Source organism: Alosa sapidissima, chromosome 9, assembly GCF_018492685.1.
Source record: "Alosa sapidissima isolate fAloSap1 chromosome 9, fAloSap1.pri, whole genome shotgun sequence".
In the NCBI taxonomy this organism is placed as follows: domain Eukaryota; kingdom Metazoa; phylum Chordata; class Actinopteri; order Clupeiformes; family Clupeidae; genus Alosa; species Alosa sapidissima.
Window position 1 is genome coordinate 4,057,884 of NC_055965.1, and position 25,343 is coordinate 4,083,226.

General features: G+C 41.4%; 3 protein-coding genes across 5 annotated transcripts; 2 read left to right on the top strand and 1 right to left on the bottom strand.

The window, feature by feature from the left end:
• Nucleotides 1-6,224: 6,224 nt before the first annotated feature.
• On the top strand, nucleotides 6,225-11,699 carry LOC121719295 (E3 SUMO-protein ligase CBX4-like). 2 transcript variants are annotated; one of them, XM_042104769.1, is made up of 6 exons: nucleotides 6,225-6,473; nucleotides 6,680-6,723; nucleotides 7,303-7,368; nucleotides 8,679-8,745; nucleotides 8,926-9,696; nucleotides 9,727-11,699. In XM_042104769.1, exons 1-6 carry the CDS (start codon nucleotides 6,405-6,407, stop codon nucleotides 10,294-10,296), a joined length of 1,587 nt encoding a protein of 528 aa, XP_041960703.1. In that variant the 5' UTR covers nucleotides 6,225-6,404; the 3' UTR covers nucleotides 10,297-11,699. The 2 variants fall into 2 exon arrangements, with proteins under 2 accessions (XP_041960703.1, XP_041960702.1); XM_042104768.1 differs by having other exon boundaries at nucleotides 8,926-11,699.
• Nucleotides 11,700-17,065: 5,366 nt separating this feature from the next.
• cbx8b (chromobox homolog 8b) lies at nucleotides 17,066-20,498 on the top strand. The gene is made up of 5 exons (XM_042104771.1): nucleotides 17,066-17,269; nucleotides 17,372-17,415; nucleotides 17,752-17,817; nucleotides 17,928-17,994; nucleotides 18,868-20,498. Exons 1-5 carry the CDS (start codon nucleotides 17,201-17,203, stop codon nucleotides 19,738-19,740), a joined length of 1,119 nt encoding a protein of 372 aa, XP_041960705.1. The 5' UTR covers nucleotides 17,066-17,200; the 3' UTR covers nucleotides 19,741-20,498.
• A 1,070-nt stretch (nucleotides 20,499-21,568) lies between these two features.
• Nucleotides 21,569-24,297, bottom strand: c9h17orf67 (chromosome 9 C17orf67 homolog). Of its 2 annotated transcripts, none has more exons than XM_042104773.1 (4): nucleotides 24,205-24,297; nucleotides 22,566-22,654; nucleotides 21,976-22,105; nucleotides 21,569-21,796 (listed from the first exon to the last, which is right to left on the bottom strand). In XM_042104773.1, the coding sequence occupies exons 1-3, from the start codon at nucleotides 24,254-24,256 to the stop codon at nucleotides 21,989-21,991; spliced, it is 258 nt and encodes an 85-aa protein (XP_041960707.1). In that variant the 5' UTR covers nucleotides 24,257-24,297; the 3' UTR covers nucleotides 21,569-21,796; nucleotides 21,976-21,988. The 2 variants fall into 2 exon arrangements, with proteins under 2 accessions (XP_041960707.1, XP_041960706.1); XM_042104772.1 differs by having other exon boundaries at nucleotides 22,566-22,657.
• Between the last annotated feature and the right edge of the window lie 1,046 nt (nucleotides 24,298-25,343).

The following is a 25,343-nucleotide window of genomic DNA, read 5'->3' on the forward strand; positions in this document are numbered from 1 at the left end:
TGTGTCTGTGTGTGTGTGTTGCCTGCATTTGCATTTGTGTCCAAGGATCTAGTTCTCATGCAAGCATAATCATGAAAAACACAAGTGACGAGTCTCAGATACATTGGTAACAACATGGCAGCTGGCTTGGCAAGACTCCGTGGCGTTGAAAATCTAGGCCTGAGGGCATCCATCCTGTGTACATTTCCCCTCACCGATAAAAAGCTTGTTATTGAGCCGGATACTAATCATGGTGTTGGCTAATAATCCCCGGCTATTTCTGCCCACGTCACACCCACCATCGCCGCGGCGCTGCCTAATCACCCCCTGCCGAGCTCTGTCGGCATGGCTGGAGGCCACTCTTAACATTTCAGCCAGACCCCCAATCACTCTCGTTCTCTCCTCCCTACACTTTCTCCTTCACTCTCTCTCTCTCTCTCTCCTTCTCTCTCTCTCTCTCTCTCTGTCTGTCTCCCACTCCCACTGTGCCTGTGACACTGAGCATGAGGCTCCATGGCACTCATAGCTACAGGGGCTGGGAGTGGTGGTGCACTTGGGTGGCAAGTAGAGCAGATGGGCGTTTCTCTTAGTTTCCTTTTTATTTGTCTGGAGCTAGTCTTCTAACTCTACAGTCCTCTAACTCTACAGTCCTCTAACCTTAACTCTGAGTACAGTCCACTAACTCTGCAGTTTTATAACTCTATAGTCTTCTAACTCTATAGTCTTCTAAAGGCCCATTCACACCAAGAACGATAATGATAACTATAAACTATAAATATTTAACTATAAATAAATATCGTTCTTGTTAATATGAATGACGACGTTCACACATAAACTATAATGATAACGACATGAAGAACGATATCGTTGGGGATCACTTTCAGAGTGATTTTCAGAACGATAAAAAGCTAATAGCCAATCAGAACCCATCACATTTTAACTGTCACATTCATTAACACAAGGAGAGACTTGTTTATCGTTGTTCAGAGTGAACGCTTTTATCGTTATGGTTATAGTTATCGTTATCGTTATCGTTCTTGGTGTGAATAGGCCTTAACTCTACAGTTTTCTAACACAGTCTTCTAACTCTATCTTCTCACTCTACAGTCCTCTAACCGTAACTCTGAGTTTCTGTCTCCCTCAATTTAAGTGAAATTACAGGGTAAGGTCATTGTCATACTGATCATAGTGACATCATTGTGTCACATTGACAAACAGGTCCTTCAGCAGCAATCTACTAATACGTCAGCGCTTCTAGAATAAATGCTTTTCATTTGATGTTAAAAACAAAATATGATTACAGAGTAAACTAATTACCGGTACACTGAATGGGCTTTATCATTGGACACTGAAGAAACATGTTCACATTGGACCCTAAATCCATCTTTCGAATTATAAGTCAGCTAATGTAATTTATTCTCCAAGCCCATAGTCCACTTGCATGTAAGTGGAGCTGTGAGAGTGGGATTTCACCAGGGCAAGTACACGTCTTTCCTGAGAAATTGATTTAATATGGAGCTGAAAGAGAGCAAACGTCAAGAGGAATCACAAATAAGCCCAAAGCACTGTCAATAGTCCCAATAATTAACCTTTGAAGAGGATCAGACCGGGCTGAGTCTGCATCAAAGTACTGAGAGATAGAGAGAAAGAGAGAGAGAGAAAGAGAGAGAGAGAGAGGAATTGCATGAGAGTGTGCATTTGTATGAGGGGGTGGGAAATAAAGCAGAATTTTCCACAGTGAGTCATCGGTGCCCGTGGCCATTGTTCAATAGTCATGAGTCCTACCTGCTACTGATGAACCCTGAGCACTGAGATTCCCTCCAGGTGAAGCTGGTGAGTCACAAGGACGCCAGTGCCTTTATGGTCACTCCGTTTCCAGATGAGCTATCCTGACGCACAGAGCAAAGTCTCCATGGAGAAACCTGCACTGATTACTCTCACCCCGCACTACTCTCTCTCTCTCTCTCTCTCTCTGTCTTTCTCCCCGACTCGACACAGTGAAACAACCACTGCTATCCTCTTTGTCTGGTTGATAAATAGCCATTGCCGTTATGATTTATACATCATTCATACATGTTAAGATAATATGGTAACCTGTGGTAGGCATAGATTTTCAGCAAATCTAAACACTTCATAAGATATTATATCATAAATTTATCAAATAAGATTTTTTTATCTTATCAGGCTGAAGAATCCTTCAGACAGAATGTTTTCCACAAGCAGAGCAGATAAGACTACTGCCAAAGCAAATCAACCAAATACTAAGAACCAGCAAGCTCAACAAGCACCCAGATTTCTTGATAATGATCCATTCTGGCGTTTGAACAAAGCTCACTATCTTATTGCATATTTCCAGTAAACATGTGCAATACATTGAGGGGGAAAACAAGGGTAATTCCGGGCTATAGGCAGCACTGACAATTCCAAAGAACTTTCGGCTTCCTGGAAGAGAACACCTCGCTTCTCTAGAAAGCAGCCCTCTTGAGAAAAAAATAAATACATATAAACACATTTTCAGCTGAGTGGTGCTCTTCATCATGTCCACCATCTTGTCAGTTTTGTGTTGTGCTGTGTCAGGGGCTTTACCTGTGTTAAAACACCATGCCCCATGCCTATGCTGACCAAGACTGATATCAGCAGCAGGGGTTAGGTCATCAACACAGAAACAGAAACAAGGTTGACTCATTTGAACAAGTGGCTGGGTATCAATCAGAGGAGGACTGGCGTCAAAAGGAAACCTTACTGCAGTAAAATGGCTACACATTATGTATGAACATATGAGTGAATAAGCATGACGTAGTCTTCATTACAGCACTTTTCCTTCAGGTACATTTAGATTTAATTCCACTTAAGAAAGAAAATACCATACTGTCCAAAATGCCCATGACTAGATGTCTGAGGTCATTCAGAAAAGTTAATATAAGGCTCTTCCTCTTCTCTCACTTTGACAGTGCTGTGGTTGTAATTCACTGGAAAAAAATTAACCAAAAAATCTGTTCCCCATACCCAGTCCAAGATCATATTACAGATATAATTTTAATGTGAACACTTAATTCCTCACTCCTACTATCATGAGTCATGAAAGTCTTTTACAAAGAATTTTAGGATTCACTTGAACTTGAACTTTACTCATGGTTTGAGATTTCATTTATGAGAATTCACTTCATGAGTGTCTACTTTATAGTGATTTCCTTTACAAACCTCATACTCCTGCATTTTCCCTGTTGACATCAACTACTGCTCAAGAATCACAAAATCAGTGAATGTGAATGCATGACTCCTGTCAACCAATTAAAATTGTAATTATCAATACTCTTTTCAGTAGTGTTTCAATGTGTGGTACATGCAATCATTGTGATAACATCAGCATCTCAAACACAACAATCTCACAAAACCTCACCAAACAAATAACCTGTCTCTAACTGGCGTTTCTCTCACTGGTTTTAGAAAGTATTTTAGTTTGCTATAGCCTAAAATGAACCAGCCAAAAATATAAAAACAAACTGTAAGAAATGTTATAACAAGCTTTCTTTAGCAGTTATAGAGAGAGTGTTTCTCGAAGTGACTGGAATTTCTCAGCCGAACGAATGCTGTGAGTGCGCATGGATGGTAGCTAAAACTGTTCGTGCATAAGTGGACAAGTGGATTTTGCCGATATACACTATTTCTTGGTTACGTGGAACTGTTTCGGGCTGAACAGAAAGTTTAAAAAATATTGTTGTCTTGACTAGCTTCCTCAGATCACGGCATCGGAACTCATATGAACAACAGACACCATTACCTTTAAAGATATTTTACCACCTCTTGAAAATGACCGCGGAAGATTGTCTAACATCATAAATATCCACATTATCATTGCATACATAGCGGTCTTTATTAAACAATGTGATCATTAATGAAAATGAAATATTGTGAGCAAACACCTTATCTCCCTTTACTAATTCCTATGATAAAGAGTGAAGGCAAATGTGTTGGTTTAGAGAAGGGGAAGACCAACAGGTAGCCCTTGGCAATGGTATGGAAGACAGGTGATGTCCCTCTATTTCTGGTGTGAGTTGTTACTTCTCATTTTGATTAGGCTACTCAAACTGTATCGAGGACTCAATGCGTATCTGACCTATGACAAACAGATTTTTCATTTGTCGCCTAAAACCCAACATTACTTCACCACTCTCATACACCTTGTCAACCCTCTTTTGCAAATAACCGTTCTTTGTTACCTGCAGTCTTAGAAAAGACATTAGAAAATCGACAACTTTGATGTGGAAAAATACTGACTGAGAACGATGGGCTGTTGTTATTTGGCGGCTATCCCCTTGTGAGATGTATGTTTAGTCACTGTGAAAGTGTTGTGACAGAAGCACGTGCATTGTGTTCTGTCAAACCTCAATACACGTGAGCTTAGTACCCTGCTGTAGAGTGGTGAAGAAATAGTTTCAGAGGTGTCCATTTTAGAAACCGTGTTACCATAGTCTACCACAGCGCCATTAGAGGCTGCGTTTTGCTCCTGGCCATAAAAACACAGAACGATGGCACCAGTGTAAGGTTATATCTCATACATTTAATGCACATGTCAGCTGATTGGGCTATTTTAATCACCAACAGGCTCATTTCAAAGGTGAAGAGAAAACACTCGTTTCGATGAACTGGTTTCCAATGATGTTGCAAGCTTAATAATTAAATTTAATATTTGACCAGTTTTGTATGGTCTATACTTTGTAACCTTCACTATGAGTGAACAGTTCTTCGACGTGTTGTTCTGTTGCACTGGAACACTGCGACGTCGAGTTTCAAGCTGCGTCTTTTTAAAGGAAGACGTAGCTCATGAATACCATCGTTTGCGTATTTTCCGAATTCTATCACTGTAGATGATATCCCTACCGCAACCCTACTACAAGCAACTATTAAATGCAAAGTCGTTTGGACCGTTAAAGAGACTTGATCAGATATTTCACAGTCGTTTTCTGTGCATTACCTTATAAGGAAAGGCAGTCGTGCCTGTTTGCAATAGGCTGAGGGTTGCCGCCTGAATAGTCGGTGGTACGTTAACCCCTAAAGTGCTGAATTTTATTGAGAACTGGATTGTTCTTCTTCGTGTCGTTGGTTATTTTCCATCATCTTACTATTCAAACACATGTGCATGAGTCCAGGCATGCAAATCCTAGACAAACTTGGCTTTTGACAAATAAACAAATATTGTAGGCGCCGTTTGGTCTTGCATGCGTGTATGAAGGATAGCGGTGAGCGGACAAGGTTTAACAAATAGGTGACAAGCCTATTTGCCTCATAAAGACTAAGCAGATTGAATTTTATAGTTTGCTGATAATAAGGCAATGACATTGTCCTCATAGAATATGTAGAAAGTGCGTCGCGCAGTATGAAATTAATCGGAGGGACATTGCCTCAAGGTGTTCATGCGCCAAGCTGCGACTGAGGCCATATTGCCAAGTGCTAAACCAGCTGGTGCCCGTCAGGATTCAGATGGCAGAAATAAACGCGCTTTAGGAAATGCCAGTGGGTTTACAGACCAACTAATATGACCTACATATCCTTCAATCCACTGCTCCACAATCAGGCCAAGAGCATTATTCGTCTGGTTAAGGTTTTGATAGCGGCCAGTATAGATAAGACTGTAGCCCCAATTCACTCTAAATTGTCAGTCCACATGAATACTAGATAGGTGCCTTACCTGTAAGGTTAGGTATTCTGTAGCCTATCACAGATACATGGAAAATACCAATTAAAGAGACTATCAAAACTCTAGTGCATTTGGGCAATCTCAACATTAACAACGTGTACATGATAGGCCTATCCTAGAAACAATACTCAGAAGGTTTTCAAAAATGAAGAGTTATTCTACAAGGTATAGCCTATACTTCCTAATGCAGGTACACTTCGGCACTAGGTGGAATGACTAAAATGCCCATACGTGGAGATTGCGAGTCCTATGAATGTTTACATTGACGTTTTAATAGCCATTTGAAGAGGGAACTGCAGTGTATGATGAAAAAAAGATATTCACTGAGCTTTACGTCTTCCTGGTATGGTTCAATGATAGTTTGTAACTAGATTTATCAAAACATTACCATTACGATGATTCATCGACTTCGGTAAGGTTGCCTATAATACAAAATCGTATCACTTCGATAAAAAAAAAACACTACATCTTCCAACCCTCGAACCTTCCCTCCTCTAGCTGACGTCACACTAATGGTTATTTGCATGAACTGTTTTCCACAGCTTATTCCACAGTCCACACGGTCTCACTCTCAGAGAGGAGGTTGGCGACGCGATCCTAGGAGGGGGACCAAGAGGAGTCAAAAACGTACACATGTTTTGTTTCAAGGAGGAGGGAAGTAATAATCGAGTCGCTTGAACAGCCATTCCAGCCTTCGTTTACCAAGCCTTGCAAGCGCGCATCGAAAATGGAGCTACCCGCCGCGGGAGAGCACGTATTTGCGGTGGAGAGCATCGAGAAGAAGCGGATTAGAAAGGTTTGAAAATGCACAATATTTCAGCCTATCAATGCGATTGCTACTTTAAATGCGTACAATGTGCGCCATTATCGTTGATATATCGTCTAGTATGTGCCTCCAACAAGGAAATACAATAAGCCATAACAAAATTTGGAAAGGTCGAAGGAACGTTTTCCAAAGTTTTTTTCTCCCCAATTAACACCCCTCTGTCATAATTTCTACAGGGTCGTTTCGAGTACCTAGTCAAGTGGAGAGGTTGGTCTCCGAAGTAAGTTGTTGAGTTTTTTTTATTTACTGAATGCATTTCATTATGTTTGGGTTCACAAGAAAACATCTACCAGCGACATGGATTTACTGGATTTGCAGTGTGTGTGCGTGTGTGTATGTGTGCACGCATGTATGCATTTATGGAATGCCATCACTGTACTTTTGTCGAGGCCAGTCGCAACCTTTTCACTTAAAAATATGACTTTTCGATAACACCGTGCAACTTCAAATATAACGGTAGGCGACATGTTCATTCGGGCGCCATGTGCATTGTGTATTAGCCTACATCATCGTTAGTGCTTTGCTGATGTGTACAACGCACATGTCGGCCGGACATGTGATAAAGCCTACTCAGTAGGCTATCACACATAAACAAGCTGCACGTAAGGGCTCTGATAGGTTCTAAACAATCCATTAACCATTTAAATGACAGCAGCCGCAGTAGGTTGGTTGGTTGCGAGAGCGATTGTTGCGCTTCATGGTCCTCTGCCTCTCTCCCTAGCTCTCGTGCTCCCCCTCCCTCATATATTCTCTACCTCTCTACCCTTTTCTTATTCTGTTCATCATTTTCTTTTAATAGATATAACACGTGGGAGCCAGAGGAAAACATTCTCGACCCGCGGCTTCTTGTCGCTTTCCAAAACAGGTGAGACGGACACACGGACTCGACTATTTGCACTGACCTTGTACAGTCAAGGGAGGAGGGGGTGACGCTGTCAAGGCTACGGCTCTAGTGCGCTCTCGCTCTCACATGCCGAGGGGATGGGAATGCGCATGCGTGTAGTAAATGGAACTGAATTTAAATAGTGCTGGCTCTGGTGCAGCTTTGGTGCAGCTCGTGCATTCCTCATCATTAATTAAATACGAAGTGTAACAACAGTCAAATGAAATGTCCTGCACATGGAAGCAACTGCATTGGCCTTACAAATGCTGGATAACACTTTTAGTGATGTAGGCCTATTTAGCCTAGCAACCAATAGTGCTCTCTTAGGTGAAAGGACAGAATAATCCTCCTTTTGAAATAGCCCTAATATAATGTCATGAGAGCACACCTGTTTGTTTTCTTGTTATGTTTAAGTGAAAGGCATCTTATCTTTAGTTACCAGGGCTTTGTTGTATCATGTCAGAGGAAGGGGGGTATGCAAGGAACCCAATTTTCTAAATAAAAAATGGTTTGCATGGCCTTCAGTGCAGCGAATTGTTCAGTTAGCCACTTACGCTGGAGATGACAGGTTAGTTGGTCCACTGGACAAAGTGGACAAAGCCCTAAGCTAATACTTTTCAGATCTCCTGTCATGGACATCTCCTTATGGGAATTCTCGGCTCCATAGAGGAGAGAGTCCTCTAGTATCTATCTAGTAGACCTATGTTGACACTGTTATCTAGTAGACCTATGTTGACACTTCCACTAGGCCTGCCTCCTACGCACAGCTGAGTAACAGTTTGTGCATTGCTCCGTGTCTGTTTTCAACATTAACTTTGCCAAGACGGGGTTTTGTTGTGCCTAATTAGGCCCAGGCTGCTCCCTCGAGAGTTGAAGCCCAGGCCTTAGGACATATTCTCATGTAGGGCTAATTAGCTTTCAGCTATGATTTGATACCAGAAAGAAATTAAGGGATTGACTTTTATTTTCACGACTTAGGCATGACATGTGCTACTAATGTCGATAACTGATGTTGACCACATTTTCTATTTGTGACATCATCAGGATCTGACATTATGGCTAAAATATGTATATTCTGAATATTTCTACAAGCCAACATTAACTGGGACTGTCATTAAGGCAAGCAGCCATATGTCAATGTCAGCATACATATTCATATTTCTCTATTTTTATGCTATGCAGTAGGCTATTAACTGAATGGCCAGTGGCAGTGTATTTTATTTGATGAATTGTCTGTGAATGGGCTGTCCAGGCCATGGCAAACAATTGATGGTGTTCTGTTTTTTTCACAGGGAGCGACAAGAACAGTTGACAGGGTACCGCAAAAGAGGCCCGAAACCAAAGCACTTATTGGTTCAGGTAAGATCTCTCTCCTTTTGCACCTCTCAACATGAAGTTAAAGACGGACTGCCCCCTGATCACTGACAATAGTTTGTCACTTCAGACACAGTTTGCGGTGAAATATTTTGCCCTAATGCAAAAAAAAAAGATTACAAGTGAATGAATTTGTCATGGCTGATTGCTGTTTTTTTGTTTCAGCTTCCCTCTTTTGCCCGAAGATCAAGTGTCCTTTCCGGCCTTCAGGAGACAGTCCTGGACGATGTCAAGCTGCACAAAGTGGAGCCCGTGCAGACACAGCAGTACCAGCTCAACAGCAAGAAGCACCACCAGTATCAGCCGCACAGCAAGGAGGGCCATGCAGAGCAGCAATCCAACAGCAAGAAGAAGTTCTACTACCAGCTCAACAGCAAGAAGCACCACCACTACCAGCCTGATCCCAAAATGTATGACTCTCAGTACCAAAAGGCTAAAGTGCCAGAGACACCACCACCCAGCACGGGCTGGAGTCTCCCCCCGCCCCTGAAACCGAAGTGGATTCAGGACAAAGACTCTGGGTGTCTGAGCAAAGTGAAGGACATAACCATGGAGCTCAAAAAGCTTCCTGCAAGCCTGGACGGTGGCAAGGAGCCTGAGGTGAACTCGTGCGCCAAGGAGGATCCACCCCCCAATGGAATTAGCAGCAAGCTGAAGATTGTAAAAAATAAAAACAAAAATGGACGCATTGTCATTGTCATGAGTAAGTACATGGAGAACGGCACCCAGGCCGCCCGCATTAAGAACGGGGAGGGAGACACTGACAGACTGGCCACGGAGAACTTGACGGAGAAGAAGAAGGCTATGCAGAGGCACGGGTCAGACCATATTCATAAAAAGGACAGTAAGGAGAAGAGTCACGAGAGCCGTGCCTCTGGGACGGTCAACGGCCTGTCCACACAGAAAGACTCTTTAGCAGACAAGCCAGTGTCCGTGGAAACGAATGAATCACAAAGGGCCAAGGGTGAACACAAACCCTCGGAGGATCAGCCACTACAGTTGACCACTAAGCCCAGTACAAGCCCTTGGCTGTTCCAGAGCAAGGTTGCGTCGTGCCAGAACGGAACTTATTCGGAGACCCCCCAAAAGTTGTCTTTGTCTAATAAGCGGCGCCACTCGGAACACAGCGAGGACCATGGTGAAGGGAAAAAGTTCCTGAGCTCCCGGAGCATCAGCGCTCCAAACAGCGTGACCTCTCCCACACAGAGCCATTCCGTGGATCTAACTGGCCACCAGTATCCCAGCAACGGGCATGACTTTACCTTTCAGGACTCCAACCCCGAGGAGCCGATAGACTTGAGCTGCGTGCGATCCAGGGAGGAGAGAAATGGGACGGCAAAGACCCAGGCGGCTACTCCAGAGGGACTGGAGCCGGGGTCAGTAACTCCAGGGGTGCCGTCCACCTCAGCGCTGGCATCAGGGCCAACAGTGGAGGATACCGCTGCTGCTTTTAAGCCTTTCCTTGGGAACATAATCATCACTGATGTCACAACCAATTGTCTCACTGTGACTTTTAAGGAATATGTTACAGTTTGAGATATGGATTTCAGGACTAGAAGACTACTGACTGATTTTGTGAATAATGTACAAATGTATATTGGCCTTGAATTCCTGAGAAGAATTATTGAGATATTTTCAGAAGCTTTTGATTATAATCTAAGAATCCTGTCTTCATACTTCGGGGTTTATACTGATTAATTTTTAAATTCACCCTGCCGGTAATCACAATGTAGATAACTGAAAAAAAGTGGTTGTTTTTTAATCATGGCCCATCTCCTTATTGGTTAGTCTGTTGGAGGTGCAATCTAAACATCAAGCACTTACTCATGCAAAGAGTTGTGTATCATTTGTATCTTAACTCCTTTTTGTGTTGAATTGTTGTATCAGAAGTGATCATGACAAGAGCAAGATGGATTGCTTCAATCATTCTGTCTTTTTGTGTGTGTGTGTGTGAGAGAGAGAGAGAGAGAGAGAGAGAGAGAGTGGTTGTGTGCAGCTACTTGCATATGTGCAGTTTTGGGCAGTCAAGATGCAGGTTAGAGATGAAACCTGAAAGCTTTGTGTTGCATGGACAGATCAAGCAGTGAGAAACCATGGAATTATGACATCTTGTCAGATGCACAAGTTAATGTGAAGGGCCGTGGTATCTAAACGCACTTTGCACTGTTCTTCAAAGGTTAAGGAATGGATGATTTAAAGTGGATATTTTAAATGGTTCAGCTCAGCAGCTCACTTGGTAGATGAACAGCTATATTAGATGCAGGAGTGCACAAAACTGTGTTTAACCTGAAACTAGATGCTTCCATTGACCCCCCAAGCTAGAGAGCATTGTATTACCATATTTTTTGTATTTAATTTTTCTTTTATAAAAAATATTGAAAGCTTCGAATTTCAGAATTGTTGTCCATTGCATTGCTAATATGCTACAACTACAGTTTGCTAAAGCTGGATCTGTGAATTTCAAAGCAGTGTTACTCCCTATAACATGTCTGCTTTTGTTGTTGTCTGTAAACAGTCAGTTTAACTCAAGTAGTAACAGTGCCTTAACTTGACTTTGAAAGATAAACATAAAGCATAGGCTTAACATAAACTGTGCGTTCTGTTGCTTGGAGTGTATTGTCCAAGGCCCTTTTACAGGGTCTGCAATGTCAAAACCTTGTTATGTACACTGCTTAGCTTCAATATCGACATATTGCCATGTTGATGCTTTCTGTGTCCCTGCGTGGACCTTTGTAGATCTTCAAAGGCAAAGGTTAGACTTTTGTGTTCCTCACTGGAGCGTGTACGCTACCACATTGTTCCCATTTTCTGGCCATGACGGTTGTCAACACTTAATTCAGAGGAATTGTGCTTCTGGCTGGGAAGAGGTCAATTCTGTTGACAAATAACAGTTGCATTCCCTCTGCAAAATCATTTGCAATAAATACATTTAAAAACAATTTTGTCTCTGGACAATGTCTATTGCTACACTGCATGTGTCCACCTTGACAGTACCTATTCAGATGTATTTCTGTCTTTGTGCGAGCGTCCTGTGTGTGTGTGTATGTGAAGGACTGTGGTACGTCCAAACCAGGAAACCTTGAACTGATAGTATGATGTTGTTTGAATGCTGTATTCAGAATTAAAAAAAATTATTGGCGGCCTCCTTCGAAAATTCTGATTGGATCTGTGGGTTTCCGCGCAGAAGCGGATGGCTTGCCGGGAAAACTCTCTTATTGGTCATAAAGATTCTATTCTCTATATCTCTAACACACTTATTTACCACACTTATCATATGCCAGGCATGTTGCAAAAATGTAATTGTAAAATCCTATAATACTGTACAAAATCTGCTTAAATTGAAATGCTACCAAAATAATGTTGTTTCAAATGAGCAGGGTTCAAGTTGCAGCCTAAAATAAAAGCAGTTGGCTATAGCTTAATTAAAATGTTATAAAGATGAAATAGCCTATACTATCATTACATGAAAGTAACCTATGCTGTTTGAATAATTCTAAAGCCGCCAAGAGCTTTATAAATCTTCATAACTTAATCACTTATGACTGGTCTATTGAATTACTTGATCCATGTGGAAGTGAAAAAGTTCCCCCGAAAATCAACCTGTTGCATGCATGAAATAAATAACATTTGGTTCTCGGACGTGAGCATACATGGTAAGTATACAGACAAGACCATTTGCTGTCCGTCAAATGCCTTGCAACTTTGCTTCGTGATGATGAACCAATGACATGCACACTGACCGCAAAATTCATTTAGAAAGAAAATGGACATCTGCAAGAATTCACGCGAAGACGTCTCCAGTTAAACAATCCAGTTAATTCAGCATGTTACTCTATTGGTTGTATAATTCTACATAGCCTAAGCCATCGACCACTTGTAGAAGCCTATATAATACTCTCCCAAGAAATCTGCGCATTCACAACGACCATAAAGTAGCCTAAGATAACTACTAAAACGTGTTAGACTTTGAAAAGACATGACAGTAAAAATGCAAACTCAGTTCATTTTTTATGCTACACTGGCTGAGAGGTGGTGGGCTTGTTAAGTATTTTACAGTAGGCTATAGCACCCATAGCCTAACTGGTGGTCTTGTTAAGTATTTTACAGTAGGCTATAGCACCCATAGCCTAACTCCAGTCTATAGATTATTGGCAGGGCTACTTCAAACTTCTTGGTTGGATAAACCAAATGAGGCTTCATGATTTGGTAACCTCGAATTACTGTAGTATAACAAACTAACATGGCGGACGACAGCGATGTCCTCGTCGTAACCAAACTGTCAAGATGCTGTCTAAAATCGAAAATGCCTTAAGACATGGGCAGTGGACTGTGACGAAGGCGCGCAACCACCACAGAGCAAGCTCATCGACCATTTCCTATCTCGCAACAGTCGCGCAACTGCATTTGATAAGTAGGTTATTCTGCTCGGAGACGAGAGAAAATGGCTGTCTCGAATAGCCTATCCAGCTTTGCTGCGATCGTAAGACCCGCAGAGACCGTCATTATGAAACCTCTGAGTCGCAAAATTGGGTGTCTATTATAAAAATGCAAGCGAACTTCTTTTCGGATAAGACAGGAGCCATTCAAGTCATCAGAAAAATATGCATTAACTACAATTCAAATTGTTGGCTAACTCTGCTGCATAAATTGTCTACTTAGCCTTTGTCTAAATTCATATATAGAGCATTAATTAAAATATATTTTTATTTCTTTCTCTCTCTCTTTCTTTCTTTCTTTCTCTCTCATTCTTTCGGTCTGAGTTTCATTTCACTTTGCGTCTTTCTTTCCCTTTCTTTCCTTCTTTACCGCAACCTTCCTCAATCTTCATTCATTTTCATGCATTACTCTTTTCCTGGAATATTCCTAGTTTCTATCTCAAATTGGTCAGAGACACCAAGCCCGCATCCAGAAACTGGAATGTTTTAGGCGTCATGAAGTCCAGAGGCTGGAAAATGACAAACTCACATATACTGGAGACAACCGTGCAGATACAATATTTAATAGCCTACAATATTTTATTTGTAACAGTCAGTTTAGTCAAAGTCTGTGAACCTTGCATTAACTGCCGATGAATTTCATATGGACGATCAACTTCAGAAGAACTTGAACCTCATTGATCTTGATATTGGATTTTGCATAAGGGATTATATATGCCTATTTCAGAATTATGTATGTCTATAAATTGCTCTGCATGGCAAGAATAAATAGCAAAGTGCGGTGGTTAATGGCCAAATCCTTTAAATGGGTCAGTGGACTTAGAACAGCGGAGCTGGTCGTTTACAAAGGTATCCAGATGTTCGGTTGACGATGGAGACTCTGTTCTCTCTCTCTCTCTCTCTCTCTCTCTCTCTCTCTCTCTCTCTCTCTCCATATATTTATCTCTCTCTCTCTTTGTGTGTGTGTGCATATACGTCTCTCTCTCTCTCTCTCTCTCTCTCTCTCTCTGTGTGTGTGTGTGTGTGTGTGTGTGTGTGTGTGTGAGAGAGAGAGTGCGTGCGTGCGTGCGTGCGCACGGCTAGGGGAGACTTGAGAGCAAGTGAGCGCGGCATCAGCTCTATGCTCACGGTCTCGGATGTTGTGTATTTCCGTTTATAAATCGTGCTCCTCTATGCTTTGCTTTGCTTGCAGGCTGCGTGTAATGGCGGTTGCCCAGAAACTAGCGAACCAATAATCTTCTAACATGTCGACCGCGCACCCATATACGGCTGTAACCAGTACTGCACTGCAGACGTGCTGAAACCAATAGCGTACCACACCATAAAAGGAGTCCCGCCGCTCGCCACCCCAGTTGACTATGCACGAAAAGCATTACCTTAATTGTGCCCCTGCATATGACAAAACAAATCACCCAACGCATACAAGTAGGTTATACAATATGCAGTTAAACACTGTTAGCCCTACAAAACAATCAGACATAGGCCTATATGGAAAGGTGTTTATTCGAGCTTGGCGATATAGTACACGACGTTCCTTTGTCTTTCGAGTTTCGACGTTGCAGGTTCATGTTAATGACATTGCTTACCAATTATTGAAGACAAAATAGATTGGCTACCTTTGACTATATGAACATGTTCAACGACCCATTTGAGAGAGTTTATTATTCCTAGACCTATTTATTTCAACAAAGGGTGTAATGTAACAATAAATATAGCCTATCTTTCAAAATACATGACTAGGCTAGTCAAATAGCTTACCTATATAATCTTCTGAAATAGTCTACACTTACTTCATCCAGAGTATCGTCAACATAAAATGATATCGCCTTATGTGCGTTTTCGAACTTATCCGTCTCTTGCAAAAACGTGTTGTTTTTTTTAGGTTACAAGTTACAAATTTAGGAGGTCTTAAAAATAGTCTCACCACTGGTTACTTTTCTCTCTAATTTTATATAAAAATTTCGCAATTGCGATAGCATAATGTTGCATGCATGTAATGTTTCACTGTCGCAAAAGAATAATGATTAACAAAATGTGCCAACATATGCTATATACATTTCTTTGCTATTGCCAGGTGCATTCTAAACTTTGTGATGTAAACTTATTTATTCTGCCTTAAATTGCTCGTTTTGCAAAAGTTTGTTTGGAAATAACCTCACTAATTGGCCCTGAAAGCCTATGTAAAATGTAGCCTATTTTAAATGGTTTGCTTTACAAATTCAGCTATAGCAGGCTACTATAATTATTATTGTGCCAAAATGAAATAGGCTATAGGCTATTATGATATTTTAACGTAATAGACTATTATCATGTTGTTTTTACAGGCTATAGGCTATTATTGTTATTGTTAGGCTATAAGCCTATTAAGGACTAAAAAGGTATTGATATCTAGACCAATTCCATTCCATAGGACCACCTGAGAATTCGAATCCGTGGAAGGTCTAATATAGGCTAGTCACATTGCAATATTACTGAAAATAAGAGCTACAATTATTTTAGATAGGCCTAATATGCGAGAGGGACAAAGAATTTTTTTTATTCTTTTGATCTTATCAAATTGTTTTTCAGAGAGCCTGTGAAAACTGTTTGAATAGTGTAGCCTATTATCATTATTATCACTGTTATTATTATCATTATTATATCATCATTCTCATTGTTGTTATTATTAACCTATTATTGTTATTATTAGGCTTATTACTATTATTATTATGTTGTTGTTGTCGTCGTCGTCATTATTATAGGCTATGACTATACACGAGGCTATTTTTGTTTTCTACAGAGATTATTGATTAGGAGGTCTTTGTTTGTTCTTTCTGCCAATAGCTTTCCTTGCAATACTTTCATGCATATCCTCACCAGTGTGATCTAAAATAGGTAATAAGATAATCCAAAAGTGGCAGTGATAGCATTTACAAGTAAACGGATATTTTCCTTCCCTGTCATAGGCTTAACGCGTCATTAAAAAAGCTAAAAGAGGATTGTCTGGGCTACTTGTCGTCACTTGCCTGTTCATATTTCCTATGAAATTCTGTCTGTGGTAAATGGGATGAGGCTAGATTAAATTATGATGGCTAGCTAAATTCAAATACACTCGATCACTGGTTTGCTCACTGGACGACTCGATCGAAAAATAAATACATAATATCCCTATAGCATAGCCTACAATTCAACTACATTAATTTCAGCTTGAGATGTAGCTCAGTCCCTAAAATCTTAGGCTATCATAGATGGTTTTGTAGCATATTGCCTTCCTCACTTTTTTGCATGTTAAGGTAGCCTATTTTAACTTGTTGTGAGTCAAGTTTCGACTAACTACGCTGGAGCCTGGTTGTTGGCGTGGATATTTTGTGCCATTTACTTCTGACCTTATCAATAAAAAAACACCAAACTAGGATATATGCTGCTAGCCTACTTCTGAACTTTCTTCTTCCAATAGTCTAAGCTTGAAATTTGCCAATTATTAGGCTATTGAGCGTCTTTACCCCGCGTTGAAGAATAGCGATAACCTAGCATACAATTTATTTTTTTCTCATAGTCATATGTTTCCAGGTAGCCCAGAGATGAGCCAGAAATTTCACCACGGGAATATCCAAAAACAATATTCCACAAATTATATAATAAACGCCTCAAATAATTTAACAAGATTTGTATAATAATTGGACACATCCGGAGCTCCAGACTGAACATAGTTTGAATTTCCAGACCTCTAATACTGCGAACGTGCTTTTCTCTAACCCATTTTCCCTCCTGTCAAGAATGTTGAGCAAAGACGCTCCTCCCTCTCACTTAGCAACCCCGAGCACGTAGCAACAGCTAAGCCAATGGCCTTTCATTAAACGGTTCCACCGACAGTGCTGCCTCGGCAACATATTAAAGAACGTAGTGACGTCTTTGCTGCCCATGAGTATTATGGGCTGCCTGGAATTCTGAACGAGTGGAGAGAAAAATATCCATCCAGCAAGCTACCAAGCTGTCTACCCAACTAACGGTGTGGAGACGTAAACATGGAACTGTCGGCTGTTGGTGAGAGGGTATTTGCAGCAGAATCTATCATCAAACGGAGAATTCGAAGAGTAGGTGTATACACATAGCCATGTCGTTGTTTTGCTTGAGCGCACTTATTCTGCCAATGTTGCATCGCTAACGAAGTATTATTTTTCCTTTTCTGACGGTAGGGTCGAATGGAGTACCTAGTGAAATGGAAGGGCTGGTCACCGAAGTAAGTAACGTCAGTGCTGCTAACGTTAGCCAGCTAGCCTCTTATCTCTCTGGCCCTCTCGGTTTCTGCACGTCAGCTCGCTTTTCGTTTGCGGATATCCAACTCTGTGTGGCGGCATGGACGAAGTAACAGACCACCAGACTAAATCACAGGCTGATGGCAAATGTATCGCTAGCTCGCATGCTACCGCTAGTGCTAACTGACTTGGCAACCAACCCAGTTAACAAGCTGGCAACGATTGCAAATCTAGCTGGCGGGCGTGCGGTGGACAGAGCTTGAAATGTATGGCAGTGGTGAATAATTGTGCCATGTAAACATCCTCTTTCCCCCACTTAGGTACAGCACATGGGAACCAGAAGAAAATATTTTGGACTCCCGCCTCTTTGTCGCGTTTGAAGAACGGTAAATGCACAGAAGTGTACAGAAATAAAACTCGTAGACCATGCATGCGTTAGAACACCAGGTTGCTGTCGACTGGGTTACATGCAAATGTTCGTACCCTGTCATTACAGAGAACGCGAGAGGGAGCTTTACGGACCAAAGAAGAGGGGACCTAAACCGAAGACATTTCTTCTTCGGGTGAGTAAATTATTATTGTTCATCCAGAACTAGATTTAAGATAATTTCAGCTAAGTTAGGTGCAAGGCAACAGCAACCACAGATAACACAGTCTCTAGGCATCATTCCAAGAATGTTGCATGTAAACAAACAGCTTGAGTGACTCTTCACTGCACCCACATGTGTTGTGATGGAACAGTCCAACCTCAATTTCGTCAGATATTTTTTTTATCAAGACATTGAATCCTTGTGCATGAAAAGACAGTTGTTAAGTCAACGATGCCACCCTTGTCATGCATTTGCCTGTTCTTCTTAGGCCTAGGGCACACCATTTTCCATCACTCCTTTGGAGCGCAGTGGGTTGAGTTATGTAAATAAAATACTTACTTACTTCATTTTTGCCTATCAGGACTGAAGAATCTTGTTGAGTCCAGTTATTTATCATTAATTTGGCTTTGCTCAGTCACAGTCTTTGGTGAGGGGGTTTTGCAGTTTGTTGTTGCTCTGGCAAATTTCACCTGTTTTATTGAGGAACTCACTCACATTTTAGTTGTATAACCTCTTACCTTTGATGTCTGCTAATGTGAGGGCTTTGGAAGCTGAAGCTGAAGACTAAAACTGATGAATCCAAAATTAAATCATGTGTTACATTGTAATAATATGTAATGATTTGTATTTCATTAAAGTGCAACATGTCTTACCACGCCACAATGATGATGATAAATGAAATACTGTTGTGCATTTCTGGTATCATTTTGCTCCATAATGGGGCAGATCTTGAAATATAGATAGATAGATAGATAGATAGATAGATAGATACTTTATTGATCCCCAAGGGGAAATTCAAGAAATATGTTTACTTATCAATAATGGGAAACATTTCTGTGTCTTCAGGCTCAAGCAAAGGAAAAAGGCAAAACCTATGAGTTCAGGAGTGAGGCGAGCCGGGGCATCTGTGTGACCTACCCCAGTCCAGAGCTCACGGTGACGCCCAGAGCCCGAGAGGGCCTGCGAGCCGTCGTCCCCACCATCTTCCCGCCCAGCACCGTCAACCGAGGGGAGAGTGTGCGCGTCCGGCCGCTGGAGCCCCCGCGGGAGCACCGCCTTCCTCCGACGCCCCTGCGACCCAAGCCGGACGGCTTCCCGACCCTACCAAAGAAACGAGGCCCAAAGCCCAAGCTGCGCTTCAAAGACGGCCTGCTCAGCGGCCCTCCTAGAGACCTGGCCAAAAGGAGAGCCGAGGAGCCCCTGATGTTCAGCGGCGCCTCCAAACTGGCCAAACTGGGGCTGGCCGACGGCCTGGACAGGGCCTCGGAGATGCGGGGGATGAAGCTGGCCCACCGGCCACTCCAGGGACAGCAGCCCAGCTTCCCCCCAAAGCCCATGCGGCTCACGCCAGCCGGCGGCAGCCAACAGCACTACAGCACTCCGGGCCGCAGCTTGCACCCGCTCTCGCACGAGCCGGGCCTGGACGCTCCCGGCTGCAGGACTAAGGAGTACCTGGTCCACCAGACCCCCATGCACTTAAAGCGCCTGCCACACCCCAGCCTCTACCAGACGGAGGAGACGCCCGTTCTGCGCCCGCCCACCCTCATCGCCAGAATCCCCATGGCCCACCTCCTGGACGAGCCGGAGGAGGAGAGCTGCTGGAGCCCGTGCCTTGGCAATCTGGAGAAGGTGGTGGTCACGGACGTGACGTCAAACTTCCTCACAGTGACTATCAAAGAGAGCACCACAGACCAAGGATTCTTTAAGGACAAAAATTGAGTTACCTTGGATTTGATAAAAAAGCCATGGCTGGTCATATATTCGTTTTCACAAATCAGTCCTTTAAAGTGTCCTCTATAATTTCCAAATTTTACATATAATGTATATAAAAGGTTTACCAGATTATGTGTTTGTGCATAACTCTTCTATCTCTATTTAATTAAGAGATCAAATCAAATGAATTGAAGGAAAGACACGTTTTGAAAAAAATACAACATGTATATATATATTTATGTAGAGAGTGTGTAATTCCCTCCTAAGCACCTGAATTTGCTGGTCATTTTGTGAAGATTATTTGAAATTTCGAATTGCATAAATGTTTGGCTCTTTGCAGCTCAGTATATCAGTGGTGCTTTTATTACTTGGTTGCCCACATGGACATTTTAAGAAATAATTGGTCTTATCACATTCATAGGCTACTGCGTGTGTGAGTCTCATTAATGGTGTCCATGTCACGTCGGCATCAGAATGGCTCTTCCGCATAGTGTCCAAACACAAGTTATAAAAATATCATTGGAAATGTATAAATACAAAAACTGCCATATACAGCACATGTGAAGTTTTAATAAGTTACAGTATAATTACAGTATAATATGTTCATCTTGCTGAGGGCCATTCGATTGAACATTTTCTTGCTATCGCCTGATGTGCCCTCTAACAAGTCTAACAATGACGTGTGTATCTGTTACTCAACTTGCAACATTTTCTGCATGTGTGAGTTTGCTTTCAGCTTTGAGTAAACTGGCACGCAAAACTCATTTGAAACTGCTTTTTTTGACTCAGGTTTCAGGGAACTTTGTATAGCCGAGCGCATGAGTCAATATAAAGGACTAGGCCTACAGCCTATTTGAAGTCAAATATTGGGTTATTCTTATCATGATTATTCTTATTTTATAGTTTAAAAAACAGTCATACTTGGTCGTTCCACGCACACACGTAAGCTAATACAAGGATGGCAGCATAGGATCTTTGTTCAGCGCCCATTTAGCTCTGTAAATGCACATCTCCTTTTGACAAGTTTACAATCTTGCGTATTTCGCTGATAAAGAAATATATTTACACATCAGAAATGATCAAAATAGCAACAGTTTGTCAGTTGAGATTTAATGTTTGAAGGCGATTAAATTACCATTTTAAGAGATGGAGACTTTTTTTTAAGCAACTGGCTCGGTAGAAACTTGCCAACTCATAGCTCAAAAAGATTTTAAAGGCGTAAATTAGGCTACTCATAAAATAAAAGCAACATAGGCACAGGCCTAATTATTCTACGTTTTGGAATGTTGTGATGAGCTGCTTTTGCTCGGCAACAAGGATTTAAATAACATTGGAGGATAATTACTTCAAAGTAAGATTGAGGAACTGCTTGCAAACTAAACTGACACATTGCTGTAAAATGAACTGTGGGCGTTTTCGATTTTATTTCCTATGATAAACGGCAACGTCATTGCACGGGAAATGCAACACAGGACCGGTTGGCACGTTTCAGTTTTCTTTTTGCTCCACCCTAACAAATAATATATGAACTTATTAGCTCAGTTACAGCCCTCCAATTTATTCTTAGTTATTCGCAAATTCAGGACGTTTGACAGACTCTCATGCGGGACCTGGTGAGACGGTAAACTGGCAAATAGACTCTCTAATATTCTTTCATCTTCAAATACAAAAACCTTGACCTACAGGCTAGCCTTTGTCCTTTCTTAAAACCCAAGCACCCAAATGTGGAACACACGCTGAATGAATTCATATTTTTTCTAATATGCTTTTATTAAACCAATGTATGCTTTTATTTTGAGTAGAAAAAAAAGAAAGGAAAAAATAAGACTAAATACAGAATTGAAGGTCTATTGCATCAAGAGCCAATACGGCCTATCTGCAAATGTTAAAGGCTAGCTGATGACAAAAGTTGACCCATATTTATTTAAGGATTGCAAATTCCCCGTAGAGGCCGTCAGCGGACATCTCAATGAGTCAGGTGACTGTCTCCAGACTTCATCTCTCTCCTTTCCGTCAGCATCATCTATCGTTACATTGGCTCCAGTCGTCGTCGTTTTCGCCGCTGTAAATTACAGTACAGGAAAATAATAGCCTATAACTGCTGTAATTCAATTTCTTAACATACACAGTGTTGACCCTCAATATAACCTGCTTTCCCTATTCCATTTATTTTCAGTAATGATAGATTTCCCTGTAACTGAGTAACTATTGCTACAGGAAATGTTTGGAGTTAAGACGCACTGAGATCAGACGCTTAGACTGGGTAGCCATAGTTGCGGTCACAGCGTGGGAAGCAGTGAGGGTTGAGCCAGTGTTCCAGGTTAGTCTCGCGGGCCCTCTGCTCCAGTCTCTGCATATGCAACATGTGTTCCTGAGAGAGAGAGAGAGAGAGAGAGAGAGAGAGAGAGAGAGAGAGAGAGAGAGACACACACACACACACACACTGCATCATATATACTGCATTTTATTTTACTTTTACCTATTTATTTATCTTATGAAAATCTACTGACATGTATGTGTTCAGATTTATTGTATAACTGCTTTGGAAATATAAGTGAGCTTGTCATCATGCCAATAAAGCATTCTTGAATTGAATTGAATTGAATTGAGAGAGAGAAAGAGAGTCGGGTTGAGGGTGATGATGACTTCACACATTTAAGAACACTAGCCTATGCAACCATCATTATTTAAAGGGATATTTATGACATCATATAGGGATCAATCATGAAGGCATCAATAGTCTATCCCAGACAGACTGAGGCTGATATATAGCTGCTGTGTATCTTTCACATTTTCAGTCAGAGACAACTTGTCCTGCTGCATGACCCCACCCTCATCGGCTCATCAGGGTGTCCAGCCTTCTGCCTCTTGGTGCGGAGAAGCTGCTTGGCTAAGCTCTCTTTGATGACTGGAGATGCATCTGCTGGGGAATGGAGAGCATGTTTTGTCTTTGTGAAATGTGCCACTTTTATATTTTCCTCATGAAACCCACTGGCCCATATTCTGTTTGCATTTTTTCATGTGCTACATGGCTACAGCTTGCCATTAATGAGCCAATTATTATGGAGATATGATTTGTAGCCTCTTGAATGGTATTAGTATAAATTCTTGATGACATTTATTAAGAGGGTTTTCTGATGGTCATCCATCAATTGGGCTTTCATATTATGAGGCCAAATAAATTATTGATTTCAGATTTAGCGGGCGGGAACAAAGATTCCATGTGTGCATAATGTGTATTATACCAATAAGAAACTAGAGGAAATAATTAAAATAATATTTATTGATATTAGAGTATTCACAACAAAGAGCATCTCAGCAGAATGTATTTATGCCTTTTGCCTGCTTTACTCTCAGACGTCAATCTTCAATCTTTTTTTCTAACTCTGTCTTTGTCCCCATCAATCTTTTTTCTAGCTCTGTCTTTGTCTCAACATCCTTTCTTCTGTATGTTCATTTCACACTCTTGTGTGAGCCAAAGCCAGAGGTACGTCTCTCCTCCCTCCCTCTCTCTCTCTCTCTTCCTCTCTTTTTCTTTCTCTCTCTTCACTTTCTCACTCTCACTCTCTCTTGGTCTCTCTCACTCTCTCTCTCTCTCACTCATTCACTCACACTCTCTCTCTCTCTCACCCTCACACACACACACACACACACACACACCCCTCTGTGCGTCTCTGACCAGAATGCCATTAGAGGCTGTTTTTCGAGGGAGCAACAAAGTGCCCATTCATTCCCCCCTCTCCCCAGGGAGTCTGCCTGGGCGCACACGTGACCCTGAGGGCCAACCTGCAAGGGGGTATGAAAATGAACTGGCCTCAGTCAATACAGCCAGCACTCACACGGCAACGTGGCACGCCAGCCTACACATTTGTTTAGCAAATATGCTGCTGCACTCCTGTGTCCAGTTTTTATGCAAAGTAGCCTGCATCATTAGTATGTTTTGCAAAAATCAGTGTTGCAAAACTGTTTTGCAAAAACAGTGCAAAATACAAGTGTCTTGCAAAAATCAATGCAAAATACAAATACAATTCACATTATCCCATAAATCAGTTCTGAGATCACTGAAATATGATACATTAAATAGACCATTTCTTTACTAAACAAACAGAAAAATATTTAAAATCTACTTTCCATGCAATAACAGCTCTAAAAACATCACTGGATCCTTTAAAAGGAAATTAGTTTTCATCTATCATTATGAACGCATTTGGTTTAGGTGTAGCGACTCACTGGATTCCTTTCTGCATCGTATGAATCATTTTAAAAACTCTCCATATGACTCAGCATATGCACTACAGATCAGGTATTCTTCTTTTATTTAATGTTTACAGTATGACAACTTAACCTTACATTTAAAAAAGATGTATTATTATTATTTTCAGAAATATTTACACGCTTTGATTAGGAATGTATATAGCCTGTCAATGTAATTTGCAAATGTAATGTTACCTTTTAAATTAGGCTACTTACCCGTCAGTGAGGTCAGAAGGACCAAACAAAAAAGATAAGCCACAAACTTCATTTTTCGCGTTGTCTCTCCTGTCGGCGCAACCTCTGCACTGAAAAGATGTTAGGAATAGGTAGGAAGTAGCCTAGGTTTAGCTCCTGCGTCATCAATCACTGAAATTGACACAGCTGCTAAAGCATCTGTGTAGGTAACAACCACGCGCATCAAAACTTTCGTTTATTTTAAGACAATTTGGCGTAATATGGCTATGATGCACATCTTTAGTTGTTTGGGACTATTTTCTTTCATTGTAAAATCTTATATAGCAATAGGCCTAGGACATTATAGGACATTATAGAAGAAGCGTGCTGAACATCTGGACACGAGATTAAAATTCCATTAAATTCGCACCCTCGAATTGCTCTAAGAGCCACAAGGGGGCGCACGAATGCCCCCCCGAATGCATTTATAGCAAGGCATTTTTGTCTTTGTAAGCTGCTGCAGTGAGTCATACATTTTGATCATCTGTAAATACTTTATAACTGTCACTATCACGCTGTAAAAACAAGGAAACACAATTCAACATCATAAACTTCAGTAGGGCAGTAGACAGGGCACAATTGCACCGTGTAGGCCTATAGTGTAGCCCATTTTGGCTTACCCTGACATGTCCCCCTGACCTGTAAGCCTGACAAGATACCTGTCTAGACTCAAGATGATACATGTGACACAACTAAGATTACAATTTATAAGTCATGGACAATTTAATGTAGTGACTTACCGTACTGAGATATGCCAGTTTTGGGTCTAATCAAGTTATAGTTTACAGTCGATGAGAGCAGAGCTAACAGCCTGATCTGTAGAAATGTTGTTAGATTGCCTGTTTTCCCCTGTTATTCCTCTGTGTGAAACAATGAAACAGAAGTGATCAAGCAAATCTTCTTAGTGGCTTATTCTGTCTATGAGTGTTGTGTCGTGCTGTGTTGCCTGCTTTGAATAGGCAAGGAATGTCTCTTTTCCTCAAAATAAATGGCAGGACTTGCCAAAGGTTAGCCACATTTAAACCAGTAAATAAACAAAAGATCATAGATACCAAAACAAACAACATGACACAAGACCAGAAGGTCTAAACATGTGAGGATCAGCAAATCCTCAACTGCTG

Bases quoted from the DNA above. Each gene is read 5' to 3' on its own strand.
- LOC121719295 (XM_042104768.1), top strand. From the start codon at position 6,405: ATGGAGCTACCCGCCGCGGGAGAGCACGTATTTGCGGTGGAGAGCATC. The intron at 6,474-6,679 runs GTTTGAAAATGC...TAATTTCTACAG, and splicing joins AGAAGAAGCGGATTAGAAAG to GGTCGTTTCGAGTACCTAGT. The intron at 6,724-7,302 runs GTAAGTTGTTGA...TTCTTTTAATAG, and splicing joins TGGAGAGGTTGGTCTCCGAA to ATATAACACGTGGGAGCCAG.
- c9h17orf67 (XM_042104772.1), bottom strand. From the start codon at position 24,256: ATGAAGTTTGTGGCTTATCTTTTTTGTTTGGTCCTTCTGACCTCACTG. The intron at 22,658-24,204 runs GTAAGTAGCCTA...TCCATTCCCCAG, and splicing joins CCTTCTGACCTCACTGACGG to CAGATGCATCTCCAGTCATC. The intron at 22,106-22,565 runs GTGGGGTCATGC...TCTCTCTCTCAG, and splicing joins ACCCTGATGAGCCGATGAGG to GAACACATGTTGCATATGCA.
- cbx8b (XM_042104771.1), top strand. From the start codon at position 17,201: ATGGAACTGTCGGCTGTTGGTGAGAGGGTATTTGCAGCAGAATCTATC. The intron at 17,270-17,371 runs GTAGGTGTATAC...TTCTGACGGTAG, and splicing joins TCAAACGGAGAATTCGAAGA to GGTCGAATGGAGTACCTAGT. The intron at 17,416-17,751 runs GTAAGTAACGTC...TCCCCCACTTAG, and splicing joins TGGAAGGGCTGGTCACCGAA to GTACAGCACATGGGAACCAG.